This window comes from Clavelina lepadiformis, chromosome 3 (assembly GCF_947623445.1).
Source record: "Clavelina lepadiformis chromosome 3, kaClaLepa1.1, whole genome shotgun sequence".
Lineage (NCBI taxonomy): Eukaryota > Metazoa > Chordata > Ascidiacea > Aplousobranchia > Clavelinidae > Clavelina > Clavelina lepadiformis.
The window spans coordinates 2,520,645-2,539,904 of record NC_135242.1 but is presented as its reverse complement, the minus strand read 5'-3'; the positions used below and the strand labels follow the sequence as shown (position 1 = coordinate 2,539,904).

The following is a 19,260-nucleotide window of genomic DNA, read 5'->3' as shown; positions in this document are numbered from 1 at the left end:
CTGAGACTGAGCGAGACGCGCGATTCCAAAAACCCTTCGTGCTATTGATGAGCTTTTGTTGTTATTGTAGCGAATGTGTGAAACAAGTTGTATTAGAGTCGAAAGCTTGTCAGATCAGTGTAATACAACATTCAATTAGAAAAACTAATCGAGTTTTATAAATACAAAGTGACTATAGTGTGCTTTTGAGGTTGGTTTGTTTGATAGATCTTCCTGCCAGGGTAGAAATTTAGGAACAATTGCTTGTCGCAAAAGTTATTGGTGGCAACGTGTTCAAAACGTTTAAGTGCGTAGTTCAATGCAAAACCATTGTTTAAAAATATTAATGAAACGCCAAAATCAAAATTCTTATAACAGATCAAAACCGGAAGCTGTTGAGATTTTGCGCGTTGAGAAAAAAACAATCGCAAATAAATACTCCACGTCTGTCATCAAAATGATTTTATCAGCTTCAGTTGTAATATTTTTACATCATCAAAGTCGCCTTTTCCAATATTTTGCAGAATGTTTCTTGCGCATGTTTGAGTGCGCAGCTCAGTGTGCCGACAAATCTGATGCAAAACTTATATTCTAGAAATTCGTCTCGCGACATTAGGCTGGATGGATTAGATCACTAGACTCACTAGAGTGTATGTATGAGTATGGTAATGCAACAGGCTTAGTAGCATACTACGTGTTTGAAAATATTGGTATCTTTTAAAGATTAGATTCATGAATGAAGCGGCAATGCAATGGCGCGATGTTTAAACTTACAAGTGTAAGGTAGCGGTCGGTTTAGAATTTTGTCGCTTCAGTCACACAAATATAAAGTTTGGAACGTAAAAAGTTTCGTTTATAAAAAATGCCACATGGACGAAAATGAGGTGAGAAATGTTTCCCTGAAATTTGTATAAGAACGAAAAGCCAACAAAGTGAACGCAAAATCATTTGTAATTCAGAATGTCTCAGGCAGCAGCGCTGACGAAAATGACATGGACAGCGCAACCACTGAACCGAAGGAGCTCGCAGGTGAGTACTGAGGTCATATTTCGTAGCCGCAGACAGCTTAACTTGACCATAAATTTGATACGTTCTTCCACCTGAAGAAATACTTTCATACTACAGCCATGGCAAGTAGTAGCGCTTCTCCACAAACAAACAACGCAAGGTCACCGCGTAGACATCTGAGCAACGGAGAAACAGCGCCGAAATCTCTTTATACGTCAACCCAAGAAAGCCATGCCTCTAAAGTGCCAGAAACTATTGTAAGAGACGGACCAGCGTGTGGCCCCCATCCACCTCCATATTTCGATCAAAGTAAACTCTTGAACAAGATAATATCTATAAAGTGTTGGTATAACAAATAAACTTTAATACAAGCGACCAGTGTTAAATGAAGCTCATACAATACGAACTCCAAAGCATGGACCGCAAAATAAACTATAGGACTGGAAAATATATTGACTTTTATTTTATACTTGAAATTGACCATTCTTTATACTAAGATATTTACATTGTTACTTAGACCGAAGAAGCAATGCGCTCAATGAAAATCCAGCGAATAACAACGTCAATGTTGAAACCATCGGCGCAAACGGTAAGTCGTCAGGTATGAATCTGTTGCTTGTTTTGTGCTTTCAGCATCATCGTTTGCTTACTAATTTTCCTAACAGCAACACATCGCGAGATACGGATTGAAAACTCTACTATCGGAAATTTGAGTGCTGATACACATACTTACAACAGTGAGTTAAACACGAAGCATTTTCGTTCAAATTCAGATTTTGTGCTTTAATGCTTATACACAAATTCTACCTAATCCATTTGTTTGTTTTCAGTCACGTACAAAGAAAGAGATCGGATAACCAACACCTATAACAGTAAGATAAATATGTCACAAATTTTACATAATTTGTATGGTTTTGGCAATAACGTTATATATATACAGTGAGACCTCGTTAATCCGGACCACTTCGTTTCGTCAAAAAATGTCGGTTTAGCGGGGTTTCCGGATTATCGGAAAGTAAAAAATCAATCAATCTTGCAAATGCAGCACCGTGTTCAAAACGCAGTGTGCACCTTACTCCAATTCTAAGTACCGACTTTCTGGCTGGACAGCAACTAAAATAAAATTATATTTTTTGTATGATCCGACCCAGTGTCGAACCCCAGAACCACTGTATTAAAGACGAATGCTCTCCAAGTGACGAACATTCGGCCGCAAATCGGTTTGACAACCGCTCTTGCATGGCGAAGCATTCCGGCGGGACCAGCAGTCTTGAACTTTCTTTGACCTGTTTCCAATCTTTGCGCAATGCGATATATTAAGCTGATAGCACGATTGAGTTGCAGCAGTATGTCTTCAATAGATTGCCGCACTCAACCGATGTACTGTACGTATTTTTTTGCGACCGCGGAAGTGTTGTTTGTTACTGTTGATGAACAATTTATTTTTTCATTTCTAAAATACTGTACAGTATTTCATAGTATGACTAAAAAGCTGTGCGGCTAAAATTTTTTACAAAGCGCAATACTGTACTTTTGAATCAATAAAGACCGCAACGTTATTATGCGTAGATAATCGGCTATTGTTTCGTCAACTAACTACCCAGTGTACATAGTGTATTAGGACAATCGTGAATCATTTTCGCTTAACTGTTAATAATCCGGTTTATCGGATTTTATTGCTATTGATTTAGCACATTTGTTCCAAAACTTTTGTGTCGGAGTCGGACAGCGGGGTTTCCGGATTAAAGGGGTAAAATGCATAGGAAGAAATCCGTTCCCGGCAGTTTTGTGTCGGATAGCGGGGATTCCGGTTGTTCGGGGTCCGGATTAACGAGGTCCCACTGTATATAGTATAGCAACATGCTTCTCAATAAGAAAACTTGGTGTGTCCTTTCACTCAATTCAGTTTATGTAGAAAATATTATATTTTATGGCAGTCACCAGTCCAGAGACAATTACGCTACAACTTCCGCAATCATCGGAGAACGTAAACATTAACGCAACGGATGAGGCTTGTACGTTTGTGTGGAGTGTTTATTATGTAGTGTCAATAAGAAACAGACTCACAATTAATTGATATAAAACCAAAGTTAGTTATAAAATTTAAAAAAGTTAAAGTTAAAAGTTATAAAAGTTATAAAACCTTTACAAACTTTTGTCTTTTGTCTTGAGCTTAACCAAGGTGACATGAATTTAAACATATACAGGTGCAAAACTACAAGATGAATTGAGAAGTATTGCAGAAGGAGAAAGTGGAAAACTGAATCTACCTGTAGATCTGGATACTTCAATAAAATTCGTCAAGCTTGAGATAACTACCAGCCTCAACGACGATTACGACAATTTGGACCACGCTGGACATTACAACCGCAGAGAAGACCTCCTGCAAATGTTCGATTCACAAGGCAACGTTCTGCTGGATGAAGTGTTTGAAGAAGCGCTAAAGAGAGCGAGAGAAGACGCGGCAAAAAATAGCAACAACAAGGAAGCGGAGAATGTATTAATTAAACACGGCAACATCGTTGGAGTCGTGGGGCAGGCAGGGATAGGAAAAACAACTCTAACCAAGTTGCTGACGACAAGAATCTTAGAAAAGAGAATTCTTCCTGATACAAAATACTTATTCTATATACTGTTTCGTAATGTTGATTTCACGGAGAAGAGTGCGCTTTTAGACTTTTTAGTCACAAGCAATAAGATAAGTAATTGGATTCATGATGAAAAAAAAGAGGAAAAGATTATGCAAAAACTCAATCAAGAAGATCGCCACATTGTCATGATCTTGGATGGACTAGACGAAGCATCTGAAAATATGTCGTCCGGTCGAGCTAAGCCAACAACCTTGCAAAAGAAATGCAAATCCGAACAATTTATAAAAAACATACTTTCCGGACATTTTTTTCCAAATGCCAAGAAGTTCATCACATCCCGGCCACGGCAAATGTACAATTTGCATAAAGATCATCGGCCTCATTTTATTTTGAATGTTTTGGGGCTTAGTCAAGATGCTCAAAAGGAACTTTGTCGTCAGATATGCCGAGAAAACTCTGACGAAGTCCTGGACTATTTGGAAAAACATCCAGATCTTTCAGCGTATTGCTACGTGCCAGTTAATTGCATCCTGACCATGTTCTGCATCAACAAAAGTTTAAAAGAAGAGCAAACAGCGAGTCTTCGATCCGTGACCGGGATTATGGTTTTTGCCTTGGACAGGTACATGAGGAGCGAACACATTCGGGGCGATCTTGAGAACATAAAAAAACTTATCTCTTTGGCTTGGAACGGTATCCTTGATCAGAAAATCATGTTCACAGACAAAGATTTGAAGAAGGCCGGAATTGACGAGGCCACTGTAAGCAATTTTCTTGAAACAAAACTAGATTCCGATTGCAAGCTGAAGATATTTGAGGGTGACAAACGTAACTACTTTTCGCACTTGGTCTGGCAGGAATTTTTCTCTGCTGTGAATTTAATTCTCTACATGTCGTACCAAAAATTTCAGAAACATGTTTCCAAATTTGGTGAAAGCAGGTTTGAGGTCATCATCAAGCTTGTTTATGGACTTTGCAATTTGGAAATCCAAAAGAAACTGGAGACAATTTTGTCTGCAAACGTCCTTCAATTTAAATCTAAAATTTCTTTACTTCAGAAATTTGCACTTGACAAAATTCCCAAAGCAATCACGGACAGCAAAACCACAGAGAAATTTCTGCGAGTTTGCGAGTGGATCAAAGAAGCAGACCTAGATGACCTTACTGAGGCGGTGACAAGCGTCCCAGCACCCGAGATTCAACTGAAAGGAACAATTTATCCAACTGATGTTACTTGCTTTCACTATTTTATCCGCAAGTCTACAAGGGACTTCACACTCGATGTTGGGCCACGAATTAACTTTGTAGGTGATAGTTGTAAGCGATTCTTCATCGAAATGAACGAAACGTTGAAGAATGAAAACCTTCAGGTAGGCGATTATTTACCAATATGCAGTCTAGTGGTACATAATATTGTGGCTATAGAAAACGAGTTTAATAAACCAATGTTTTATTTGAACAATGACAGCTCACAACGATACGAGTCGAAGGCAGAGACGAAACAACAGATGAAGAGATCGATGCAATTTGCAAATGCTTACAAAACGTGCAAGAGCTCACATTGTGGAGTTGCAAAGTATCCGGAAAACAAGTGAAAACTATCAGCGAAGCTATCGGGAAGCAAGAGCAGCCGGTACCTTAATATTATAATGCTGTTATTATAGTGGTATTCATCAGCCTGCACGCCTTTTGGGAACGTACATTAACGACTAGTTTAACTTGATCAAAAATGGCTCCTGTTTGGGTTTACATAATGTTATAGAACGTCTATTTCAGCTTCACAAACTCAATTTGAGCGACAATAAAGACATCAAAGACGAGGGCGCGGAGTATCTGTCTCATTGCTTGGACAACGTCGAAACACTTCACATAGATGACTGTGGTATCACAAACAAAGGGCTTCAATATCTAGCAGCATCTGTTGCTGAACTTGACGTGCAAGTGAGTGTATAATTAACTTGGATAAAATTGCTTGTTCGCGATTCAACTCTAAAGCTCAGTTTTAAGTAGCAGTTGCACGGTATTTAACTTGAAACTTTCAGTGCAAGAAATACTAACACACGAAACTTTTCCAACCTGGAAAATGCCAAACTGGTATTTTCCAAACTGAAGGTTTGAACAATTGTCAAAGTGTTTCCCGTAAACTATTAATCCGATTCATCTTTATCGGATTTTCTTTCTTTAATCAAGAAAACAGCAAAAAAATGAATCTGTGGTTTATTCTTAGATGGAGGAAATCCGTCTTCCTGGCAATAACATCAATGATCCCAGTGATATTGGAGCTCAATATCTTTCCAAATGTATTCACAAAATCAAGAAGTTAAACATCCAGAAATGTGGCATCACAGCATCAGGAATAAAACTCATCTTGGACGCTCTTATCGATAAAGATCATCACGTAGGAACGTTTTTAATTCAAAATAAATTCTTTCCAGCAAACATTTCAATCATTTTTTTCACCTTTGCATAGTTGGAAGAATTACATCTACGTGAAAACGTTATCGGGAATGATGGAGCAAAGTACATCGCCGGTTGCATCGATCGTATTTCCTTTCTTGGGATCCAGAAATGCAACATAACTGCAGATGGCATCCGAGCGATTGCATATGCCGTGAAAGACCGTCCTAAACCGGTAAGAAATTCACTTAGCTCATGAAACTAAAGGTTTACCATCTAACAAGTCTCAGACGCATAACTTTCTGTAAGTTAATTTGTTTTTCTATGAACAAACCCAATTAATGTGTCTTTATTCAAGATTAACACCCTAGACATTGATGGCAATTCGGTAGGCGACGAAGGTGGAAAAGCGCTCTCCGAATGCTTATTTAATCTCAAGCACTTACAGTTAGTCGGGTGTGGCATTGGACAAAAAGGAGTAAAAGCTCTTAGAACAGCTTGTAGGAGATTGCCGGATCCGGTAAGAAAGCAAATATTGGACTAAACACAAAACATGAAGACTGTGTCTTGAACCATAACATTGTTTTCTAGAAGCCAAAAGTGGGTGGGTTAGACCAACAAGACATCAACATGTAGACTGACGTCATCAGCAACAGTATCATTTGCAGTATTAGAAGAATTTGGGTTACATCACATCCTTGGACCGAAGTGTAACCGCATAACGAAGGACAAAAGCTTAGCAGATAGAAAAGTGTACATAAGCTTACCTTTAGCATAAAAAATATGCTAACATTCAAACAACTGACGCTTCTCTAGTGCACACTTTCACAGTGTTTGTGGTTTATCTACCAAGCAGTATTACTAAACTTCCATCACTGTTTATATTTCTGTTGACTTCATATTTTAGTAGCCTATATTGTGTAGTTTTCACAGTGTAGTGTCGTGATTGCATTGAAATAGCAACATGTATCCATATATCAAACAACAAGTTAAACTCACGAGTGCAAATTACACATCTACCATCATGGACAATCTGATGAGCTGTTGCAAAATTTCCTACCCCTATCAGAGATGATATCTAGGTTTTCGAATACTTGGCAAGAGTTAGGCCTACTGCCTACAGACAAACACCTGTTACCAAAATGTAATGCAATGAACGAAGCTTTGCCAGCTGCCGTTGTTGCTTACAAACATTACCTCACAGAACGCATTGCAAGTGCGCTGCGCAGGGTATTTGAGGCAATGTAAATGTACAGCGTTGATTACTTTGCATCCTATGACGAAACTTTATCAACTTTCTGTAACTGAAATTAGAAATGAACACAGGCACATAAACTAAAATATATTACATGATGTCAATCAATAAAAGTGAAGATAAAGATTTTAGAGGAAGAAAAATATTCTGGATGAAACTGTTTATTGCAAAGCTATTAAAGTATTAATACTCATAACGACTCCTTCAATATCAAACTTGCTGAAAGCATACAAAAATTGAAACCATAACTGAATTAGCCCTGTAGCCTACAAGAAATAATTTGTTACATGTTTGCTATGGTTGTTTTTATCCAATTTATTTATCTTGTTTACTTTTGTAAACCGAATAAATTTTAATTAAATTGATAACTTTTTTCATTTTTGAGCGTTTTAGTTTAAAGTTTAAGATACGTTTGCCAATAAAATTGAAGTATTAAATCGAAATTGAACGCAACATATAACAACTTTTATCATTGATTTCCAAGTTCATATAATATTAATATCTTAACATTTGTAGTAAGTTTAGTTGACTAATGCAAAAACTGTGTAGGCCTATCACTTTGTGTTTTCAATCATAGTTTCTTTTTAAAATATTTTATGAAGTCACACAGAAGAAATACACATTTTTCTTGCAACTGCTAATTCGAGTAAGGGGAAAACCCTACATAAAAATTTACAGTTTGTTCTCAGAAGTCAGAAGTGACAGGATGACAACAGTAGCCTTACTAGCTTATTTAACCAACATTTAGTATCTCTTCTGTTGCCTGAGATAAGAGATCGTTGGCTTTGTTTGTTATCCTTCTGATTATAAAAATTAATTTGTTTTGCACTATCAATCCAATTACAGCATTGTTTACATTATAATGAGTTTTCTATGCAAATCGGCGTTTGTTGTCTCAGTTGCTGTTTTGGTTTCTTGGTTAACAAGTGATGACGGTTTTAACCCTGGTGAGATTTTCAACCTATTTTGATGCTAACCCTTGACCGATTAAAGACAAAGGGATTTTTTATTTGTAGATGAACTGAAGGGAAAGCGTGTGCTGATAACAGGAGGAAGCCAAAATATTGGCGAAGAGATTGCGCTGCAGTATGCAAAGCTGGGAGCCAAAATTGTTGTCACCGCAAGGAGGGAAAAAGAGCTGAAGACGGTTTGTTTTTTTAGTTTTTAGCACTCTTCCAGACTGAAGAATCTGCAATGTGAGTGACTGATGTGGATTTGTTAAAGAAAATGTGCAAATAGCAACAATTAACTGATTGCATGTGGCCCAATTTTGAAAGTGTGATCGTATTTCAAAATGTGCGAGTGCGGAAAGAGAAATTTCTTTGTAAAGTGTTGACATTGTTGCGGATGATATTGAAAGAAACTGTTGGTCAGTGACTGTGTTTTGACCTTCTAACCCGCCAGATTGGAAAGTTTGCCGAGTGTGTGGGGAATTAAAACTAATTGCACGCATAATGGATAATTTTTCATTTTATTACTGGGGATTTCTCACCCAATAACATCAAACTTTTCAATCTGGCTGATCCATGGTTTTTTGACTGTGTTGTTTAGTTACAACTTAACTTTAACGTATATGTTAGGAAATTTGTGTCCGTACAGACTTGTGTAGCCTACTGGTTTTATGTTACTGTCACGCGCTTATAACTTTTTGAAGGTTGTAGAGGAATGCAAGAAGTCTGGTGCCATGTATGCCAATTATATTGTAGCAGATATGTCTGACCTGAACCAAATTAAATCTGTCGTCGATACAGCAGCAGAGTATTTAGGTAATTTTTTAAGGCTTCTTATACTTCTGAACTCATATTAAGACCTAGTTTCGAGATATGAGACTACTTCCTCTTAACTCCTTCCTTTCAGGTCTTTGTGTGAAAGTACAAATATAAAAGAAATTCAGTTTTTTAACTTAAATTCGTCAATTTTGTTTGTGCTGTCCCGGCATTCCTTTTCCTCAGATAAAAGTATTCAGTTTTGCTCAATATTATCCAGGTGGTTTGGATTACTTAGTTCTGAATCATGTGATTGGTTTGAGCAATCCTGGTCTATGGAATGGGAGTGAATTTAACTTGAACTTTGCTGAAAAGTAAAACAATTTATAACATGCAATATTTTGTAAAGTTGCTTTGAAAACTAAAAACTTCAAAACCTGCTAATACTCCACTTAATTGACACATTTTGTTACCAGGTCAGCAACAATAAATTATGTAAGTTATGTGTACATGTCTACCCATGCAACACCATATCTAAAAGGATCAACTGGCCATGTTATCGTGGTGTCATCATTAGCAGGTTTGTCGTAGTTTTTTGAAGCTTTCAAATTAAAATGAAATGTTTGTGAAATTACTAAAAGAATATCCTTTATTGTTTATGAAGTTCCTTAAAAATTCATTTTTTTAAGGACATGTTTACACAATCTATAACGCCGTTTATGGTGCCACAAAGGCAGCCATTAATCAATTCTATTCAAGCCTGAGGTTGGAAATGGCGTTGCAAAACAGATACGATTATTCCATCACAATATGTTTACTGGGACCAATTGCAACAAAAAAGAGCAGATGGGAAAAATAGTAAGTTCAAAAGAAATTTTACTGAATTGTTGCAGGTGCAAATTACTAATTTAGCTTTAGCTATCACCTCAAAAGATTATTTTGTTTCTTCAGCCCTGATCAAGTCAACATAAAGGGATATCCCCTAGTTGATACGGCAAAAGAAATCTTAAGAGGTAACAGCAGTTGGCAGAGTACTTACAAACTATGCACTAATTTCATTACACTAAGAAATAACTACTTTCATTAAACTAAGTACAAATTCATAAAACTAACCTTGGTATGTGTTAGTATTCGTAGTACTACTGTTAGCACTATACTCACTTAAGTGGTATTAATCAAAATAAAGTACTTTTCTTAATGCTCTAGTCCAGTCCATAGAAAATAATATTGCATAATAAATTAATGCTGTGCAATAAAATTAATTCTCATCTCCCTGTAATTGTATTTCGGCTTTAATATTTAGCTGGTGCAACAAGATCCCCCTACATTTTTATTCCCAAGTGGACGATCGTATCAGGGATACAGAGAGCTTTCGCAACTGACCGACTGGACAAGCTGTTTTTAAAGCTGTTCTACAACAAATAACTTGTTGATATAGTTACTATTTAATTTTAACTTGTCTTTGTGCTTTAAGAAAAATTAATGAGATTCATCTAAACCAGCCTGAAGCTTAATTGAGAATTTCAATGATAGAACTAATTTATTCTAGAGCCGTTGGTTTTCCCTGTTTTAATCGTGCAGTTGCAGGTATGCTTTCATGTATCTCTTTTTTTCCATTTAATTTGATGCATTGAAAGTTTCCACCGCTGATTTTTTCTAATTACCTCATGTTCACGAATTGTTTAACTTCTTGCTTCTATGATCTAATTTAGTGAAATTGTGCTATTGCAATCCACAGCGCGCTGATATCGATATGTGCAATTAACTCTTCCATGGTGAACCGAATTGTAATATTACTTGATAAGTGTTGTATAGGAAACAGGCAACAATTTGGCCAACATTTGGCTTTTTTGAGACTGCTTGGCGCAAGATACATAACATAAAATAATATATCACAGTGTGAATAAACGCAACAATCCAAGTGCAAAATACATACATCGACGGGAATACCTCCGGGAATACCGGAATACCAGTAATATACATCTGACAAGTGACAATCATACAATACTAGTAGAACATTTTCGCTACTTATGAAACTTTTCCAGTATTCTATCGAGATGATTGATGTAAAAACAAGCCAACTTCAATGTCTCTAGTTTTGAAAGCCTTGTATTAGGCGGTATCCATGGCAGTACTTCCTTAAGCTCGTCGAATGCTACGCTCAACACGCGCATTCTGTCTCTCTCCCGAACGTTAGCAGTAAATCTGCCTAAATGGGAGGCACCATGTCGCCGCTGAAATCCATGTCGGATCCCGACGTCGTTCACATCTGTATGTCTGTTAGGCAAACACTGACGATGCCTAGAATAATTGCGTTTTAAATGATGGTCACGACTATTTGCGTTCGGTAGAGGGAAGAAATGATCTCCATGTTGATCAGGTTGCATAGATGAACTTAAAAAGTCATTGTCTACGTTCGACGACAGGGTTGGTTGTTGATTAGCAGCTTGGCAGTTGTCCATATATGGAATAGCAGAAACACTACAGTCGCCCGCTGTGGTTATCCGATTTTCAAAGAAACCGTTTCTGTTAAACGCACAGCCAGGTTCTTGCTGCCTACCACAAGCGCATGGAGTAAACGGTGCTGGTATAAACCTTTCATTCCTTTCGGAGGCTTCCAACATGGAAGAAAATTTCAAAACTGAAAGCTTGTCCTGGCTTGTAGTATCGAAAACGTCTGGCTGGTTTGGCTGAGTGACCAAAAATCTCTGCATAATTTTAGCTCCAATCTTCACTTGCTTGGAAAAGAAAGACAATATGGCAGGAGTAGCAGATTAAAGGACGGTACCTTCAAAATCAATTTATCTGAAGTTGAGTTAAAGATCGAATAGAACTACCCGTTCCACTTGCAAGTCGTCTCGGCACTACCTAGATTTATATGGATTAGTTTGTAACACAAGTTTCTGACACGCCCTTATCACCTCCTGACAGCCGTTCTTTTGGATTGGTACATGAGCCACGTGCCACATAAATAGTTTATTGTGATGCGTGGCGACTAATTGTTTGTTTGGTCATAATTGGCCTTGTAAATAGGCGGAAAGCGCTTACAAGATGAACAGGATTGAATAACGTTTTCAATTCCTTGAAAAGGAGTAAGAGATCAAATTTGGCTCTTACACGTGTTAAAGGCTTCGTTCGCGTGGCTGGCCCATCTAACAAGGTTTTTAACAATTGGTTTGAAATCTTGTAGGAATGCTATTTATTCAGTGGTCACGACTTATCTTTATATAGCCGGTTTCCTGCAATCCGATAGACATGTGAAAGAATTTTTTTCTATTGGGTTAAATTTATATTTGGTGTAATTTAAACTACATTAAAAACGATTACAACCGATCCAATGTTTTATTGTCGAGGCCAATAGCCAATAGCCTATTATATCAATCGAATTCCACATGTCTGGCTTGGGATGTTATGCAATTTGATTCTCGTTTCAGCAACAACAAGCAGCCATTATTTATTTTCCACCTATGCTGGCGGCCATGTATTAATTCCTTACATGACATTATCATAAATTCTGTAACAACTATTCCCACAACTGGAAAAGCTGGATCTAGCGTGTAACCCGAGCCGTGTTGGCGCCAGTCCTGAAATCGAGACATGGCCACAACGCAAGAAGTCATCATAACAAATCAAAACCACGGCCTATCTTTCATACATGTTCTTCGACCGTTCTTGTCAGTCGCGAAACCCATTTTCAGCAGGAGTTGCGCAGGTTTGCATCATACGATGGTTCTGATATGTTGTAGCCTACTCACGAAAGAAGTGGTGTCTTACCCTGTGATGACTCAACGAAATTGCTCCAGAAAATAATAACGAGATTTTTGTACACATTTTAAACGTTTTATGAAAAACCACATAAACAGAATCTAATGAAATTTTTCACAATACTAAATGGATGAATAACAGCAATAAGATAAGAATCGGATATAAGAATAAGAATTTAACGATAAGAATCACCAAGCCTGTTGGATTGAAGTTATTTTTGTTATCATAAAATGTTTTCAGGATTGATAAAAACTAAAAACAGACTTTATGTAAAACCACAGCTTAATACTAAAATTTCGAAAAACCGTATGAAAAATTATGCTCTACAAAAATACAAAACACTGGGTAAAGATTACAGTGACGAGGTTATAAATCTATTATTTACAAGCAGTAGAACTATAACAAAAGAAATGAGCGCATCTAATCAGCCAATCCACAAAGCATAGCTGAGCCTCGGGATATCCAGAAATCAGGGTGTTTGTCGGTGGGTAGGTGAGCTGATATGACGAAGTTGGTGGAGTGACCTGTAACCAAGTAGAGACTTCATTAAATTTAGAAGAAAAATTTCACAAAGTACTGTGTGTGGCAAAACAAGGAAATTCTGTTGGTTTTGAAAATTAATTCTTATTTTCTATTGTAGTAATCTGTCTCGATGAAACTCACCAGCATGGGTCTGCGAAGTCTTGGTTAATTAAAATCATATCAATCTAATCATACACCAGGAGAATCATACAAGTCATCCTTTGTCAAAGAAACTTCTATTTTAATTTTAAGAATAACCAACCAGTAGTGGAGAGGACGCCAGCTCTTGCTCCAGTTTTGTAAAGAGGACATTGATAATCCTCCACGGGCATGGTGAAGTCCATCTTCGGCTCCATGTGAAGAAGTGGCATCCTGTCGTTCATGACTCGATCTTTCTCCGACGCCATCAACATCGTGTCGGTGTCGAAGCGGAAGGCGTCTGTGAACAATCCATGGACGACGACTCCATCGCCCACCTCCGGCAACTGAAGAGCAAATAAAGTTTCAGCGTCAAGGTGAGTTAAATCAGCGATTTGAAGTCTGCTGTTGGTTATAATTGTGGATGTGACCACGGTGTTGTGACAGCAGATGCAAACTTGGGAATAATTTCTTTTGTGATAACATTTGTTCAACTGATTCAGCTGAAGGTATTAGCGTATTGTATTGTTTATTTTTCACCATTAGCAAATGTTTATGATTTCATAAGGAAAGAAATAAAAGATTGATTTAGATTTATTAGATGGTGGAAGTAAGATGATGTTGCCTTGTTCCTCACGTTCTTATCAGACTCTGCTTCTTCTCCAAATGCAAGTTGTGAGATTTCTTCGTGATATTCAGCTTGGTCCCGGAATGCGTTGAGGGGGTGGAAATGGAAGCTGAGTCGGTCGATGGGAAAATCATATTTTCTTGCGTGATTCTGCAGAGCGCCGGTCAAGAAACCTGAAAATGTTGAAACCTCGTCAACATTAATGTCTTTTGAAACTAACAAGTACGCAGACTAATAATTATAGTAAAAAATAGTTTTTTATTTGCAAAAACCTTGTTTAACTATGAACCTAGCGATGTGAAAAAAATCAATGAGAGAAAAAAAGTCAACTATTCAACAACCACGCAGCAGACTACCTTGGGGGAAGAAAAACCCAGAGATCCAGAAAGAAGTCGGCAGTCCTTGTTCCAACCATCGCTGGGTGAAGTGGCATCTCAACACCAAATCCTTGACCCAAGAACCCAGGGGTTTTAAAGATGGGTAGGCAGCATTTTCCCACATAGTTGGAACCTAAGAATAACAAGTCTGTATAACAGCAAATAACTTTCATCTCGTATCACACAAACATCGAGAAGTAAAAAAATGTGCAAGTAATAAGAAAATAAGGACAAAAGTAAGGTGGTAAGATCAGGAATTTATTGCTTTCTGAGACCTGATTATTGATGAAGCTGGTGTACATCATCTCCATTTGTTCGCTCATAACAACCAGACCGGCAATCGCTTTGTTCAACTCCTTCAAAGAAGTGTTGAGGACGTTGAGAAGTTTGTTGAATCTTTCCACTTCTTGTTGAAGCACAGTTGTCAGAGAATTCACCCTGTAACAAAAGACATATCGGTAAAACTTTCTTGAATCTATTACAATGCAAAGATATAAATGAAATTGATAAGTTGACTTGAGAATACTGGACTGTTGCTTCAAGATGTAAAATATCTTCCATTAAAAGATCATCAGAAATGATCAAAAATGGAATAAAAATAATCATTGCATTTGATCATTTGAAATTTTCTCTTCACCTCCCTTTGGAATCCAATTTAAACATAGACTGTTCCGCTTTATCCATATCCAGGATGAACATTGAAATTTTCTCCAGAATGCTCTCAGCCAGCTCATGGACGATCTCATCACTTGTCTTCCCTCCCTCACCGGATGACATCCGGGGCTGCACCTCGAGGATAGTCGTCACCAGTACGTTGGTCTCTTGTTTCTACACAGATAAAGCAACATTACAAATGTGTTGAAAAACCTGAAGATACAAACCCACCAATTCATTTACTAAATTATCAACTGAATCCATGACGTCATTAAATCGTTGTTCTTTTGGGAATCTACATCACTACATCATCATTACATCACTAGGCCAAATCCTAAAGAAAAACCACCAAGTCGCGCAAGTGCCGTCATTACCTGGAAAGCGAGGTTGGCGTTCGTGTGCATTCCGAACACTTCAGGGTCATCGTCGATTGGAAGTTGGTTGACGTATTCCTGGTATTCAGAGATTAAGTCCTGGCTGGGAGCAAAGTAAACTCCGGATTCGGAGTATTTGTACTCGGGGTCCAGAGTCTTTTCCTTGAAGAATCTGAACAAGATGAAAGATTCACGTAATTGTATAAAAACCAAACCAAATTGATTGAAATACCATAGTTTTCATATTTTTTTAACAAATATCTATTACAAACAACTGAAGCTTCCACCAATTACGCAGTAAGGTTCCAGGTCGATTCAACCCCCGGACGGTTCAACCCAGGATGACCCAAACGACATCTGTGGGTTTCACTGTCCCGAGTTTAATCGTACGTTGGTTGAATTGACCGACCAGCGCAACGTAATCACCTGGACAGGATAGTGCGCAGGCATCTCTGGTCGATCGCGTCCGTAACTCTTCCTCCGTACGTGATTTCTCCAGTGATGTAGATAAGAGCGTCCCAGGGGATTCGATTCTCGGTGCAGAAGAGCTCGAGATTGAGGATAGCGCATTCTCGATCACTGTCGTTGAATTCATATCGGATGTTCCATCCAAGAGGACCAAACTTCTTTCGCTCCTGAATGATGGCGTGGAAGAAGCAAATTCCGAAAATCATCCTCCTCCAATTGACCCCAAGAGCATTGTCTTCGAAGAAAGTTGGAGAGATCGCAGAAAACGCACCACGGATGTTGGATCTTAATCCCTTCGGTGGTTCATTGGTAACCTGTGGAACAATTTTGTACGTTCAAAAGTGCATTAAATTTTCACCCAGAGCATTTTTGTACGTTGCTTAAACAGAGCACAGTGCCAAGGCAGGGGAACCACCCTACCACAGTCCATAACACATGTCAGTAACCACCTTCACAGATCCTTGCAATAACGTGACTGGGAAGAAATTAGTCGGCATCGAACTCAGGTAAAGCCGGAAGTCCTCGTGGATGGCTTCCGATCCCAGTTCCTTATATCTAAATCACGGGCAATAAAACCCCTTGTGAGTGAGATGTTCGTAACCTTTGAAATTATTTTAGTTTAACGACCGATCCTAATATCACCAATCACCATGTAATAAACTTAATCGACAAATTTCATGATTGTGTATAAAATTGAGACAACTTTATCTTGCTTTCGAGCCTATGAAGCATCAAACACATCTCATCTCAATGAAAAACATCTTACTCCTTGAAGATCTCCTCAAGTCTAGGCATAAACGACTTGGCCAAGTGGCAGTTCTGCAAGAAGACCCATCCTCCGTGATCCTTGGCGTAGTTCATCAACTTTTCTGCCACCGGACCCTGACCTGGGATGAAAGTTAAACTGGATGATGTTTGGGTTTATTTGCAGCTCTCACAGCTCATTACAACTAACTAAATTAGAGCTTTGGACGTGCCCACGAAAAGACACAACGTTCGAAATATTTTAATATTATGAGTAGGATATATTGCCAAAGTAACTTAGGCTTAGTAATTTAGTAACTAGCAAAAGATTCGTTTGCTTTTTAGTAACTTTTACTCTTTTGTGTTTTATCCACTACATAGAGCATGTAGTGGATTGTGGTCCTCCATGTAGCCCATTTTGCTTACCTTGTCCGAGTGAAATTGCTTCCAGCTTGTCCGTGTAATCTTTTTCCTTTGCAAAGCGCATGAACGCCCCCATGGGGTCGGACCCGGTGCTCAAAACGAACACTAGAGGCGTGATATTGGTCATGTCAGCATAGAGTGATGCGAGAGATACCGGCGGGTTTTCAACAAACTGTTTCCCGCTGTTGGCGACAACAAAGTCGGTGATGGTTGACACCAGCTATGGAAGAAGTGATAAATGAAATATAGAAAATAACAGCAATTCACGAAATCGGCCATTTTGTGCTAATTCACACAAAAACTACTTCGAAATTGACACAAAATGAACAGTTTAGTTCCAATTCATGGAACAGCAGAAAGATTATCATTTCACTATAAGATGTGAGATCAGCATCGGACCTTTTCCTCCTTGAAGTTTTTGACAAGGATGAGCTTCTGGAACATGGTGAGCCTCTCCTCCCAATGCCCGATGTTTTCATCCTGCTTTTCCTCACCATCCGCAGGAGTGACTGCTCGCACAAATGGAGGAGGTTCAGGCATCTGCGCATGGGAGGAAAATGAAGGTGCAAAGTTAGGGCAAAGAATCAACATAACAGTTGGCGATGGAGTTGATGGAATGATAGATCAGAGCTTGGTATAGGTTGCTGCAACACTAGCAATCTTCAACTATATTTTTCGAGCACTCACAGAATAATTGTCCCATTTCTCCGGGTTGAGTCTGATTTCTAGCTCTCCAAGAGCACAATAGATCGGAGTCCGGGTAAGATCCTCCGCAATTCCTTTGAAGCAGGAGAGATTCTCCTCCAAATCAATGCATTTGATCCAATCCTGAAAATCACATCAACGCATGCATAAAGGATCCGGTTTAAGCTGCACCTCATCCTTAAGCATTCCTCCCTACTTCCTCTGAGAGCCATTCAACATCCGGTTTTGGCGGCCTCTTCTTATCGATTCCAGCTGCTCCCCGAAGGAAGAAATTCCACTCGGAGTCGGATACGAGTCTAGCTTGTCGTATGATGTCTATGCAGACCATGAAGCTGAAGATGAGTTTGTGTCGTTCAAAGAGGCCACGCGCCACGTTGCGGTAAATGGCGAAAGTTGTGTCTTCCTGTGGGGAGAGATTAACCACTACTTTGTGCAACTTATTATTATTAGGACACACATATAGACTACGGCAACAAACTGGGAAACTCTAACATAAATCTATCGCTTAAACCAGGGGTTTTAGTTATCTCACGAATGTGGGATTATACCAGCAGAATCTTTAGCCTTTTATCGAGGTTGTCTGCTTTGGTGGCGTTTATGATGGTCATGTTGAAAATGCTGTTGAAGTATTGCAGAGAGAATTGGTACATTGGGTCAATCTCACTCAACGAGGCAACCACGAAGAACAGAACGGATCCTCGAGTCGCGACTGGTCGGTATCTGGCAGTGAAAGAAAGTGAGGAAATAAAATCGTTAAAAATAAAACAAATTAACACAACTAACGTAGAAATCGTCAACAACATTTCGCAAAACTTATAGAAAAATAGTTAATGCTAAGTTAATTTCTATAGGATGAAGCGTAGCTAATTGTTACTCATAAACATCCCATGAAAGCTCGTGTTTAATAAAAATAACTGAGTCAATCCTAGCGAGCAATCTGATGACTGATTTTGAGGCGGAACAAATGAATTTGTTTGTTATAAACAAGTTTTCACTCCAGTGATTCTTCAAAAATATCAGCAGCACAGAACGCAACAAAAATTACTTTTCACGAGCTTCCGAGATGTTGATCTCTGTCGCTTCCGCTTCCTCCAGCCTCTTCGAGATGACTCCGGATGTCAACTTGGACTCGTTGAGAGTGTTGATCAACGTCTCGTTATCCAGGATGTTGCCCTCCGATGTGAAGAGAAGTTTCAGGATCTGGTCTTCAATCGACTTCAACTGAGCTTTGTCAGCGTTGATCCTGGCGAAAGAATACGTCACAAAATGAATGATGACGTCACAAACGAAACATTCTCGCTCCACTGGCGACAACAATATATAAAAAACAAACTACCAAAGATCAAGGAGTTCTGCAATGACAGTGAATGAAGAATCTGAAAGCGACCTACCTGAGTATCAGTTGGTTTCGTTGTTCTTCGAGATCTGGTCTCTCCAGCCTGACAACGTCGCTCAGAATCTGATCTTCCAGCCCTAGTTTTGTCACCGTGAAGTTGATGATGGTGACCTTTGGTTTACAACAAGTT

At 38.6% G+C, this 19,260-nt stretch overlaps 3 protein-coding genes across 3 annotated transcripts in view; 2 read left to right on the top strand and 1 right to left on the bottom strand.

Annotated features, from left to right (window-relative positions):
- The first annotated feature begins 629 nt into the window (after positions 1–629).
- LOC143450526 (NACHT, LRR and PYD domains-containing protein 3-like) lies at positions 630–7,484 on the top strand. The gene is made up of 14 exons (XM_076951103.1): positions 630–863; positions 939–1,008; positions 1,105–1,296; positions 1,505–1,576; positions 1,653–1,724; positions 1,818–1,859; positions 2,925–3,002; positions 3,195–4,948; positions 5,047–5,211; positions 5,355–5,519; positions 5,806–5,976; positions 6,049–6,210; positions 6,334–6,495; positions 6,567–7,484. The coding sequence occupies exons 1-14, from the start codon at positions 849–851 to the stop codon at positions 6,609–6,611; spliced, it is 3,165 nt and encodes a 1,054-aa protein (XP_076807218.1). The 5' UTR covers positions 630–848; the 3' UTR covers positions 6,612–7,484.
- A 490-nt stretch (positions 7,485–7,974) lies between these two features.
- On the top strand, positions 7,975–10,576 carry LOC143448649 (hydroxysteroid 11-beta-dehydrogenase 1-like protein). Its single transcript, XM_076948467.1, has 8 exons — positions 7,975–8,177; positions 8,247–8,377; positions 8,885–8,996; positions 9,217–9,310; positions 9,413–9,516; positions 9,626–9,794; positions 9,888–9,949; positions 10,240–10,576. The coding sequence occupies exons 1-8, from the start codon at positions 8,093–8,095 to the stop codon at positions 10,359–10,361; spliced, it is 879 nt and encodes a 292-aa protein (XP_076804582.1). The 5' UTR covers positions 7,975–8,092; the 3' UTR covers positions 10,362–10,576.
- A 2,184-nt stretch (positions 10,577–12,760) lies between these two features.
- Positions 12,761–19,260, bottom strand: part of LOC143448647 (dynein axonemal heavy chain 6-like) — a 29,438-nt gene continuing 22,938 nt past the window's right edge. Inside the window, exons 64-80 of the mRNA XM_076948466.1 lie at positions 19,126–19,241; positions 18,780–18,977; positions 18,283–18,454; positions 17,931–18,137; positions 17,717–17,857; positions 17,429–17,569; positions 17,033–17,249; positions 16,629–16,749; positions 16,312–16,417; positions 15,821–16,176; positions 15,395–15,566; positions 15,004–15,194; positions 14,642–14,804; positions 14,346–14,499; positions 13,999–14,162; positions 13,486–13,708; positions 12,761–13,225 (exon numbers count right to left, since the gene is read on the bottom strand). Of these exons, the coding sequence (XP_076804581.1) occupies positions 13,122–13,225; positions 13,486–13,708; positions 13,999–14,162; positions 14,346–14,499; positions 14,642–14,804; positions 15,004–15,194; positions 15,395–15,566; positions 15,821–16,176; positions 16,312–16,417; positions 16,629–16,749; positions 17,033–17,249; positions 17,429–17,569; positions 17,717–17,857; positions 17,931–18,137; positions 18,283–18,454; positions 18,780–18,977; positions 19,126–19,241 (2,946 nt within the window). The 3' untranslated portion in view covers positions 12,761–13,121. The remainder of the gene's footprint in view (positions 13,226–13,485; positions 13,709–13,998; positions 14,163–14,345; positions 14,500–14,641; positions 14,805–15,003; positions 15,195–15,394; positions 15,567–15,820; positions 16,177–16,311; positions 16,418–16,628; positions 16,750–17,032; positions 17,250–17,428; positions 17,570–17,716; positions 17,858–17,930; positions 18,138–18,282; positions 18,455–18,779; positions 18,978–19,125; positions 19,242–19,260) is intronic.

Coding starts and splice junctions, on each gene's coding strand:
- LOC143450526 (XM_076951103.1), top strand. Junction 1,725..1,817: donor TGATACACATACTTACAACA/GTGAGTTAAACA, acceptor GTTTGTTTTCAG/TCACGTACAAAGAAAGAGAT. Junction 1,860..2,924: donor GATAACCAACACCTATAACA/GTAAGATAAATA, acceptor ATTTTATGGCAG/TCACCAGTCCAGAGACAATT.
- LOC143448649 (XM_076948467.1), top strand. CDS start 8,093: ATGAGTTTTCTATGCAAATCGGCGTTTGTTGTCTCAGTTGCTGTTTTG. Junction 8,997..9,216: donor TACAGCAGCAGAGTATTTAG/GTAATTTTTTAA, acceptor AATATTATCCAG/GTGGTTTGGATTACTTAGTT. Junction 9,311..9,412: donor AACTTGAACTTTGCTGAAAA/GTAAAACAATTT, acceptor TTTTGTTACCAG/GTCAGCAACAATAAATTATG.